Source organism: Dunckerocampus dactyliophorus, chromosome 7, assembly GCF_027744805.1.
Source record: "Dunckerocampus dactyliophorus isolate RoL2022-P2 chromosome 7, RoL_Ddac_1.1, whole genome shotgun sequence".
NCBI classification, from domain to species: Eukaryota; Metazoa; Chordata; class Actinopteri; order Syngnathiformes; family Syngnathidae; genus Dunckerocampus; species Dunckerocampus dactyliophorus.
This window is the reverse complement of record NC_072825.1, coordinates 7,747,737-7,759,171: the sequence shown is the minus strand read 5'-3', so window position 1 is coordinate 7,759,171 and position 11,435 is coordinate 7,747,737. Positions and strand designations below refer to the sequence as shown.

General features: G+C 42.2%; 1 protein-coding gene across 1 annotated transcript; it reads left to right on the top strand.

Moving 5' to 3' along the window:
* The first annotated feature begins 115 nt into the window (after positions 1 to 115).
* On the top strand, positions 116 to 6,788 carry LOC129184999 (oocyte zinc finger protein XlCOF6). The gene is made up of 3 exons (XM_054781613.1): positions 116 to 913; positions 2,147 to 6,117; positions 6,721 to 6,788. The coding sequence occupies exons 1-2, from the start codon at positions 466 to 468 to the stop codon at positions 3,526 to 3,528; spliced, it is 1,830 nt and encodes a 609-aa protein (XP_054637588.1). The 5' UTR covers positions 116 to 465; the 3' UTR covers positions 3,529 to 6,117; positions 6,721 to 6,788.
* The last annotated feature ends 4,647 nt before the right edge of the window (positions 6,789 to 11,435 follow it).

The following is an 11,435-nucleotide window of genomic DNA, read 5'->3' as shown; positions in this document are numbered from 1 at the left end:
TGTCACATAACGACAAATTTTAAATTGGGTGAACGGTAGTATATTTAAAAGGCGTGGTCTTTTTCGGGATTTAAGTAGGGACGTCCCTGATTGTCCACGCAAACCGGAAGTGCCCCATCTCATCCAGTGCGGGCTGTACTCTGTACTGTATTCTATTTAAAGTGCCGAATGTAGCAGGTTAGTAAACACGGGCCTTACTGTAACACCTCCGCATTTATAACAGCTCTCTAGTATGAGTATATATGCGTGTCTTCTAGTGGACAAAGCCAGAATATGTGACTCGGACCTTACATCTTTACCGCGGCCAGGTTAATGCGGTTAGCCACGATGCTAACGCCATGATGCTAACATTAGCCGAGAGTGACATCAACATTGCGTTGTTATTGTCCTCCTTACGCCTCCCTGTGCGGCGAGTAGCTTAATAATCATTTCTGACTGAAGTGTGTGTCGTCCACGGTGCACAACATGAAGGTGGAGTCTGTCAAGACGCCGCTGGAAGACACGGCAAAGGCGGACGACGACGTCGTCACGGTTAAATGTGAAAATGACGTGCTGCAGTCTTTCAATGAGGAAGATGGAGACTCTGGGGAATATTGTACCAATGGAGAGGAGCTCGACATCCGAATCAAAGAGGAGCCACACTCCCTGGAGATCACCGAGGTTTATTGTGGAGCCACATTAAGCTATTTAGGTTCTCAGCCAGAGGGTGGTGATGATGGGACACCCTCTACAGATGGTCCTCACCACCACCTGCAGGGGCTTGTAAAAGTGGAGCCGGACCTCCAGCATGGATGTGAGTTTAGTGCAGAATATAATGTAGCTGTTAAGGAGGAGAGTTTACCAAAAGAAGAAGAAGACTCTCATGATCGAGACAACATTGAAGAGGAGGAGGATGGAGAGGAGGTCTGCACAGGTAGGAGTCAATATCGTTGTCGTAGAAACCAAGTGATGGAGCTTTGGGCTGACAATCAAGAGTAAACCAGTTAATCGCAAAACTAAATCAAACTGCGCACCCCAGGCAGGCACGCTGTACTGTGCTTTTTTGTTCTCAACTGTCTGAAGTGTAAAAACAAAGTTAACCGCTACTGCAGTTTTCCCCACTAGGAATCAAACTGAATTAACAGTTCAACATTTACCAAAAAACTTAAAAAGTTAAAACTTAAAGGGGACCTATTACACTAATTTTCGGGCCCTTGTATTGAGTTCTGGACACCTATAGAGCAGCTACAAACGATAACCCGCACAGAAAGCTTTCTAGATCTTCCAGACTCTGCACCTCTTCCTGCAGTGTTTCCTGCCTCCCGCCCAAACTGTCTGTGTAATTTACTCCACCCCCGGGCCTCCTTTAGGTATGAATTATCAATGCAATAGATCCCCACTCTTTGTGGGGGTTAATTTCTGGGACCACCAGCGAATGGCGAAAATCCGATATGTCTATTCAAAATGTCAATTTTTGACACACGACTCACTCCTTTCTCTACAACTACAACTGCACACAACTATGGTGCATTCAAGGAGTGAAGCATAAAGGCATAAACATGTAAAAATGGTGGGCTTTCTAACAGTAGTACATGTATGCTGTACAGTTTACCTGCATTATCACTTATTTATAAATTATTACAGATTTATGTTGAAGGAGATATGTTTCCTGCAGAAAAAAATACTTATTTTTAGAGGGGAAAAACGTGTTTTAACAAAAATCTGTGAATTTGCAGGGTCGTGATTGCTGAATTGCAAATGTGAGGGGATCCACTGTAATAGACATGGAGAATATGGTAGGATAATGGTAGAATTAAATAAGCTTTGCTTCTTCCTACTTCTTTTGCGACATGTTGAATTGTGCAAGTGTAAACATGTGATGTTCCTTTAAAGTAACTTAAGCATGTCCAAAACAAAAAAAAATGACCATTAATTGTAATTAAAATGGGAGAATCCCTCTCTGTGTTTGTTTTGAACTCCTGTTTCCAAGCAGAGTAATACATAGTAGCTCGACTTGCAATGTTGTTCAGATGACAAACGAGTTGAGGTTGACTCAACAGTGCCTCCGCTGTTTGCAGCCAAATAGTGCACTTTGTTTTTCACAATTAATCCGTTAACCACTTAGTATTTAATGCACTGCTGTCTTTGTTACGCTCTCCTCTCTTAGAGTCGTCTGAATTTTTCCCCTGTCCTCACTGTGACGTCTCTTTCACCGACCTGGACTTCCTGGAGAAGCACGTGAAGTGGGTCCACCAAAAAGAGTACCTTGCTGAGCTGAAGAAATGCCTCTCCAGCCACGCCCAAAAAAGCCTCATCCCCAAACACACCTGCACCGTCTGCGGCAGCACCTTCAGCTCCAAAGTCTACCTTCGGGTCCACGTCAGAGAGAGCCACCCTTCTGCTCCTACCCGCCGGCTCCACCCGTGCCCGACATGTGTGCGCAGCTTCCAGTACTTGAAGAATCTGAAGAACCACTGCCAGCGCTGGCACAGCATGTCAGTGGTCATTAGAGGTGGGCACCTATGCTGCGTTGACTGTGGGAAGAGCTTCAAAACCACCTGGGGGCAGGGGCCTCACTTGTGTCACCAGCCACACACAGAATCCGAGGAAAAGCCCATCTGTCTGGATCTGGGGTTGAAGTGTTCCGAGTGTGGGAAGAAGCTGAGCACGCCTCAGAGCCTGGACGACCACATGCGCATTCACACAGGTGACCGTCCATTTGTCTGCAAGGACTGCGGCAGGCGCTTTGTGGAGCGCAGCAGTTGGCGACAGCACCAGAGAATCCACACAGGGGAGAAGCCGCACAAGTGTCAAGTGTGCGGCAAGGCCTTTCAAAGGGGACATCAGCTCAAGTGTCACCTCACCACACACTCGGCCAAGAAGGAGTACTCCTGCTCGCAGTGTGGGAAGGAATTCGGCTTAAAGGCGAGCCTCAACCTCCACTTGCGGACGCACTCCAGCGAGAAGCCTTTCCAGTGCCCTGTGTGCGGGAAGAGCTTCAACACCCGCAAGAACCTGCGTGTGCACAGCAAGCTGCACAACAGCGAGAAGTCCCACCAATGCGGCGACTGCGGCTTGAAGATCAGCGACCTGGGGGCTCTGAAGATACACCTGAGGACGCACACGGGCGAGAGGCCCTACCACTGCACTGTCTGCGGCAACAAGTTCATCCGCCTGGCACATCTGCGGAACCACCAGCGCACGCACACTGGTGAGAGGCCCTACAAGTGCAACGAGTGCGACAAGAGCTTCACGCAGTCCGGCGACCTGGTGAAGCACAAGAGGATACATTCCGGGGAGAAGCCCTTTGAATGTCCCGACTGCCACCGTCGTTACACCTCCTCCGGCGATCTGGGCAAGCACCGGAGGACACACACTAACCTGCGTCCGTACATATGTCAGGAATGTGGCAAGAGCTTCCGTTTGTCCGGCCATTTGAAAACCCACATGCGCACTCACACTGGAGAGAAGCCGTACTCCTGCCCCAACTGTCTCCGCAGGTTTGCTCGCTCCCACCACCTCTCTGGACACATCGCTAAATGTCGCTAGGGCTAAACTAAGAGGATCGTAGCTACAGAACTACTTCTAGGTTTAGGTTTTAACATGAATTAACAGTGGAACCGCTAAGGTCAAACACAATCCGTTCCATTCATTTTCTTGCGGGAAAGCTGGAGCCTATCTCAGCTGACAGTGGGCTGATTTGGTGATGGGTGTCCACTTAGCCAGACAACCATTCTCACTTGCAAGTACACCTACATAGAGTCAGCAAGCAGGAATCGATCCTGCGCAGGCAGAGCTACACGAACCTTGGCTATGAGCCGCTGATACCAAATCCGTTCTGGTACGTCCGATTTGTTAGAATTTAGAAAAAGTTTTCCCGTCGGAAATGTTGGAAACTGAGGCTATAGTCACACAGACATGGATATTTGAAAAATGCATATTTGTCAATGCGCTTTGGCCTTTTGTCCACATGCAAACAGGGTTTTGTCCTGAAAAACAGAGTTAATGGTAAACTCCGGCCAGGATGAGGATTTTTTTAAACTCCGGCTTCAGTGTTTGTGTATTGATGGGTAAAACGGATTTTAGTGAATGCTGATTTTAAAGATACAGTAGATCCCTGCTATTTATGGAGGTTACGTTCCAAGTTCCCTGCAAGTGGTGAAAAACAGCGAGGATGCACCCTTACAAAGCCCTAAAATGACAACGCCCTAAAATGGCTTTTTTCAATACTCTTAACGCCTACAATATGCCTCTGACAGTTATTATACTTTTTTTTATTCAGTTCTACACATTAAGAAACATTGATAGGCATACATCTGTATGTATGTTTAAAATGTGCTTTTACACATCAACACATCTTGTCAAAGCATCTTCCAGCTGGAAAATTTTGATTGATTTGACTGGTGAGACCTCTGTTGGATTTATAGCGACTGCAAATACCCAACCTCCTCCCCATTCTCGTTAGCTTAAAAAAGTACATTATTTATTATTTAATATGCAAATATGTGGGAACACGAATGCAGAACCATGAATAGACAAGGATCTGCATGTTATACCTTACTATACTGATGAATAGCCATTATAATGCGCTACCAAGACAGCTGCAGTTGCTTTTTCAGGCCTTAGATTGGCCAAAATGTGCGTGACAGCTGGTGAATGTGCTTTCATCGGGACAGAGATGTCTTTAAAATTACACTTGTGGATAGAGATTTTGCTGGAGAAATGTGCATTTTTGATAATGTCCGTGTTCATGTGGAAATGGTAGCTGTCACCTAACATTTAACAATTTAACATTCTCAACTGTCATTTAAATGTGAAAAGAAGTTAACCACTATATATGAAAACTAAAAGTAAAAAAAAAACAACCTCATCCTTTGAATGTTTAAGTGAAGAGGGGCTGAGTTGGCGTTATGCATGGTGGTTCTAAACTGTCATACAAGTAAAAAGTACTTTTAACGACTAAACACTACACTTTGTTCTTCTTTTATCATTGTGTGAAGTTATTGTCACATCAGCCATACTGAGTACTGGGGAAAGATACTTTTTTTCTGGTAGCTACCCTACTGTAGTGACATCACAAAATATCACAAACAAACTACATTCTGTGTACTGATTTTTCCCAAACAATTACCGGTAGGTTGAATTCTGACTTGTACGAATTCACGGGCATTTGGCTTTATAGGTTCCACTGTATTTTTAAGGGTTCCTAGGGAATTCCATGAGGTCAAAACTGTTTTTTTGTTGTTGTTTTTAAACACTAATACTGATCCCGTCTGCTAATCTGTGCTGTACTATTTGTAAAATAAATGTAATAAATTATCTGACCACTGCATGAACAATGTCTGTGTTGTGTGACCTAATAATTAAAAATAGGAAGAGTACTCTGTAGCACTGCTCAGTACTTCTTTCGTGGTTTGGCTGTCAGTAATAAGCAGCACGGCAGCATTAATAAATAAATGATTTGTGCATATTTGGGATCCCTTTGTATGTGGTCCATCAGTCGGTTAATGGTGTTTCATGGTACAAATGTCTCATGATAAAGTGGGTCTTAGGACGACATATTGACGTAGGTTTGCGTAAATGCTATACACATGCCCATGGCCCACACCACCCTACTGTTTTCTTAAATGGTAGTATATTAGTAATAATAACGGAATAAATTATACAATAAATAGTTCAACAACCACTCTAATAAACTTAGTGCTATAGTACCTTATGTTGTGTCCTGGAAGTGGGAATATCGTAAGTTTTCCATATAAGGTATGCTTGCCGTCCCCCTTCCGTGTATGTTGAACTAGAAGAAATGTCCCGGTTGGGCGCATCTACTACTAATTGAGCTATAGGAACGCGCACGTGGGAGGCGCCTGCTGGGCAAACAAGCACACCTAGATGTAATTTTTGGCGCAGGTGAAACAGCGAGATAAACTGGCATAGCAGTTGTCTATTTCTACATTTGGGCAAATAATCGATCTTGAGGTTGACACAGTCACAAAATAAATTAATAGGTTGGAAAAGTACATTTTATCAACGCCACACATCGTACGTGAGGTTATCTTGGGGCCACAACACATTTAGCTAACTTTTTGTCGTTCTGCTGCTGTCTTGACATGGACCACAAGTAAACCTCACATTTTGAAAGTAAGTATGGAATTTAAGCTCTACACCTATTTCCAAGTCACATCGCTTAAAACAAATACATTAAAACGTCATTTGCAAACTATATTTAAGATTTGTTGACGTAGTGTATGGACTCAAGGTAGCTAACGTACAAACAATTTTGGAGGAGTGAGCGGATCCAGACAAATAGCGACAGTAACGATACCAATGCTAGTATCACTATCAGTTCGATACTAGCATGTTGAATTGGTATTTTTCAGGTCATGTCTATGTTGGTTGTCACAAATAGATGTGTATTTGTATGTTCATATTGTTACTTTGTTGTTATATTGTTATTCAGGGATATATCTTTGAATAATCTTGAAATATTTCAAGTAAAAAGTATCGGTATCAGCATCTGTATTGGCAAGCTTGGCACTATATTTACGTACATGGTATCGACTCGACACCTAACTTTAGAGTATTGCCCACCACTACCATTTTGACAATAACTGAAAGTAGTAATGTTTTGTGTTTGTATTATTTCTACTGGATTAAAACGTACTATATTCTATGTACTCTTGTGTATGACATTTAAAATGTTTTCGTTATGTAGTGCTAGCTTTTATGCTCATTTCCCTGCAGGTGGATGCATCAAGACAGCAAGTAAGGCTTGAACACACTGAAGTGAAACCTCTTTTTGACCAGAGCGTTTATGAATGTTGGCACAGAGGGGCTCCAGACTAACTTTTTTTCTAGGAGCACAGTGGCCCCTAGCCTAAAATTTTAGGAGCGTAAGTAGAAAATTTACACTGAAATCGACTTGCAAAGTAAATATTCACATCTCCTCTTATTTCCACTGTATTACCGATACACAAACAATAAACTGTCTTCTCTACCCACCCTTTTTCTGTCCCTAACTTCTGGAAGGCCTCATTGTTGGCATCATGTACATTAAACTCCATTACCGCCCCCTTAGCTTCTTCCTTGGTGTTCGTCTTCTTTCTTCCTTTTTAGGAGTTCATGTGGGTTGGCAAACTAGCTCATTTGCGCCTTACTGTCAACTACTGGGCTGAAGTGTGAAGTGAAGTTTGTCAGCAACAGAAATGATTCAATAATAATCAAATAAAATTGGCAAATTAACTTGTTGGGTTGCCAGTTTCTGGAAAAATAAATAAGGGACACCTTATTGGCAGGCCCAACCAACGCCGCTATTTTTATTTGCCTTTAATTGTGTGAACCAAATGTACTATTTGACACAACCTGAATTTAATTTGATGCCTGTTTTAGAGTAATACTAATACATGGGAAGTTAATTCTTTAATAATATATTTTTACCTAAAAATAACACAACAGGATAAAATAACAATTTAAATATCTTTCTTATAGAAATCTGTCCTGCTTAATGTAATTCAGTAAAATAAATTGAGTGCCCAGTAGCACTATTAAAACTACTTTGACAAAAAGAAAAAGGTGATCTATTTGTATTTTATGTGTCTGCCAACATTTCAATTGTACTTGATTGACAAAGCACGCCTCCACTGTAACAGTGTGCACTTTGTTGTTATGCTCTTTTGTGCTCATGTGTCATTAGATACAGGCATCATGTCTGAATTGAACAGTTATAATAAATACTAAGAGTAGAAACAAACATTCTTTGATGAGCTACTCAACTGATCAGACGGCGAGCTACTGGTAGTTCACGAGCTACCTGTAGAGATCCCGTGATAGCGTCACTGTTTCAAAGCTGGACACACTACGTGTTTATGTTGAGCAACTTAGACACACAACTGGTGTTTTGGAGACAAGACATAATTATTATAATAGTGACAAAAGAGTAAGGTTGTCAAGTGAGACTTTAGAAAAGTTAGCACGTACTCCATGAATGTGATAGCCATCGTCGCTTCCCTGCGGGACAAAAACGAGCTCTGAACAAACCGCATTGCTTGTTTGTTTTAAAGACAACATGTCACTGTGGTTAGAAAACAAAAGCCACATTTGGAGTCCGTGGACCAAAGACTAGGCGGGTAACTATAACTGGCTAGCTGCCGCCAGAGAGACAGTGGGGCCAGGCAAAATGTGTAAACAAAGATGGTAGAATAGTCGAACTTCAGTGTGAGGCAAATGTGAGTGATAACACACGCTTGCATCGATAGGCTTAGACTGTAGCAAGCTGTCGGCAATTCACTCCACATTTCACAGATTATTTTTCATTCTCACCGTAATAAAGGACGTCTCTTGTCTACTCAGTAGGGCGACTTGTACTTTTGTTGCACATGCGCGAGTAGATGAAAAATTCACAGGCAATGTCTCATATTTTACTCGCAAAATGCAACCATTTAGTCACAGTCTGGAGCCCTGCACAGTGAGCCTTCCCCTTAGAGAATATAATATGTTCGGGTGCCTTGCGTACTTGTTTAAAAAAGCATATGTGGCGTTTTCTGCTCGCCTCAGACTGTTGACCTGCTTATTGTAGGAACAAAGAAATCAAAATTGGGCCTTTTTAAATGTAACTTAAGTTAGCTTAGCAGGTTTGAAAATAACATTTTCTTCATTTGTCTTCTTGATTTTCCACTTTGAACTCCCCTGCTTAAATGCTTGACTGTACTGTATTGTTTCGTGTTTCGTAGTGTGCATTTTGAGCCACCAGAGGGCGGTGTTAGTTTGAGAATCTCCACCTTTTTATTGTATTTAGTACTTGCCGATAAAAGGCTAAATTAACAAACCAAAATAAATTGCATATCATACAAAAACATGTAGACTAACATAATAGTCCTACATTTACTTTTATTAATTTTAACCACTAAATCTTACTTCACCAGAGACATAAATGCGTGTTTTATGTGGATGAAATGTTTGCTTTGGATTTTTTTACGCATATATAATTACTGTATTTAAATGTGTTGTCACTAGAGGGCAGACTAGAGCCTAATTTTGCCCCCAGACATGACCTTAAAATTCTTCTGATGACCTTATTGTGAGGACACGTCATTAAAATAAGTGTACTGTTTTACTATAGAAGAGATTTCCTATGAAATGTAACTATTATAAACAATAATAATAATACATGGTTTAAAATTGAATATTCTGAAGATTGCCACAAAATCATCTTTGAAGTACATTATTTATGCAGCACTCTATGACTTGTATTTTAGCTCCCATTTTGATCAGTGCTGATATCTGCCCTTTTCATTCATTTGCACTCCATGTAGTGTATGCATGGCAGGAAAACACGCCACCACCACCACCACCACCCCACCTGTCACTGTCAATTTCGCGGCAATTGCTCTATTATTTTTATGTCCGCAATTACGAGGACTGAGCAGTGTGCAGGACTCTCCCGCGCAGATAACAAAGATATATTTAGGAGTAAATAATATTGACTGTACCTTTGTTTAAAGCTGGAATCAATACTTTTTAAAGCGTGTCCATTTTTCATTTAGGCCGCGTCATGTCCAGGCGTGGGAGGGGCCCGAGAGATGAATGGGTGGATCCTCTAATTCACCCTGTTGCAGTTATCATAATTGTTGAACAAGTGTGCGTTTTAAAGATCGGGCTTGAGGAGAGGCCGGCCACACAAAGAAAGCTAATAGATTTGGAAAATTGAGATGGATTGCGCTGCAAAGCACTATTTTTTCCCCCCACTCCTACTTCTTTTTTTCCTTTGGCACGGCAGGCAAATGGACAAATATGTTCCTTGGATGAAGAGGTGTGTGTTTGTCTTTGAGATGCACCCTGATGAATAAAGGTGCCTCTGTTTATTCTTCCCTTTGAGGCCTCATGAATAGCGCTTCAAAGTCTGCATTGAAGCAGCAGCAGTAGTTCCCCTTTTGAGGCACCAGGGGGAAATGAATAACTGTGAAAAAAGACACTTCAGGGACAAGACAAGCTTTGGAAAACTTTTGATATCATTCATTGGAGAGCAAAGTCGCTGATGGTCAACATTGCATAGGACAATACGAATTGCAATTGTCTTTTGAAGTAATTGCGGCAAAATGAAGCGCCATTCTGCAACCAGCAGAGACGCTGTTGATTCAGTCGTCAGTAGTGTGCGGACTAAAGAAGAAGAACATGATGTCAGCTATGGGAAGACGAGCTACATCCACGGATACCGACTGAGCCTCACGTCCATTCCCACTGGAATTCTACTTCCACCCCTCCATGATATCATCAGAGAGATGTTACGTTTTGCGCTTGTCATATGTGCGCGCTCCCATCACCTTCACCTTCAGCTTCTTCAGCAAGGCACTTGTCATCTTGCAGGTGTTTTTGGGCTCCTTATCATGTTAGAAAAACTGCCATGCGGCCCACTTTCTCAAGGGAGAGGATCATACTGTGCTTCACAATGTGGCAGCGCAGTGAACCGCAGCTACCCACAGTCGACAGCACTCATGCAGCCCTAGAAAATGACACTACCACCACCCTGCTTGACTGTAGACCAGACAGTTCAACTACTGTATGTTGTCTATGCTCATCAAACTGAGTAGTGTGGGATGAATCGTAATGAGGGGTGCACAATAATTATTTGACCGATAATTATCAGGCCGATATGAGGAATTATGATGTCATACCGATAAATTCGATAACAAAAAAATAGCTCAGATAACCGATTTTAAAAAAACAAACAAAAAAAAACTCCAATGAGGCGAGATTACCGTACTGTGCTGTAGGTGGGTTAGCGTGAGCAAATGAAGCACTCCTTGTCCGTGACGCGCTGCCAACGGCTTTCCCTGAGCTCACTTGTAAAAAAACATGGCATTAATCATGTGGGACTTCTCATTGTTTTCAAAAGAAGTAGAAATGCTCCAAATGCTCTGCAAACGTGCAAAAGTTGAGGGGGAAAAAAAATCTAGCTTCAACACATGAAAATGTATGAGCCACCTGAAATGCCAGCATCGCTATGACGCCTGCAGCCCGGAGCTTGTTCCTATCGCCGCGGCATTTGAAAAGTGCAAAAAAGTTTGCCAGAGATGACCCGAGGGCTAAAGAGATCTGGGATTTCTTCATGGAAATGATGGCTTTGGCCAGCCCTTTAACATCGTTGAAGATACCGGCTTTTGTTGGCTAGTAAACTTTTTGGAGCCACCGCTATTTTTTTATGTTTTGTTAATAGTAGTAATGTCTTGATATTTGGTAAGGACAAATGTACAGGTACAGTTTGTCAAATCCTATTTTATTGTTTTGTCGAGTCCTTTTTACCTCCAGGTGTGCACAAACTACAGTTCAATCTAAATTTAAAAAATAATACATATAAAAAATTAGCAGGTATCTGTATCGGTCTTGAGAAGCAGGAAGTTATCGGTATTGGCTTGAATAAAAAAAATCATGCGTGCCCAATAGGAGGTTGTTCTGGCAGCAAG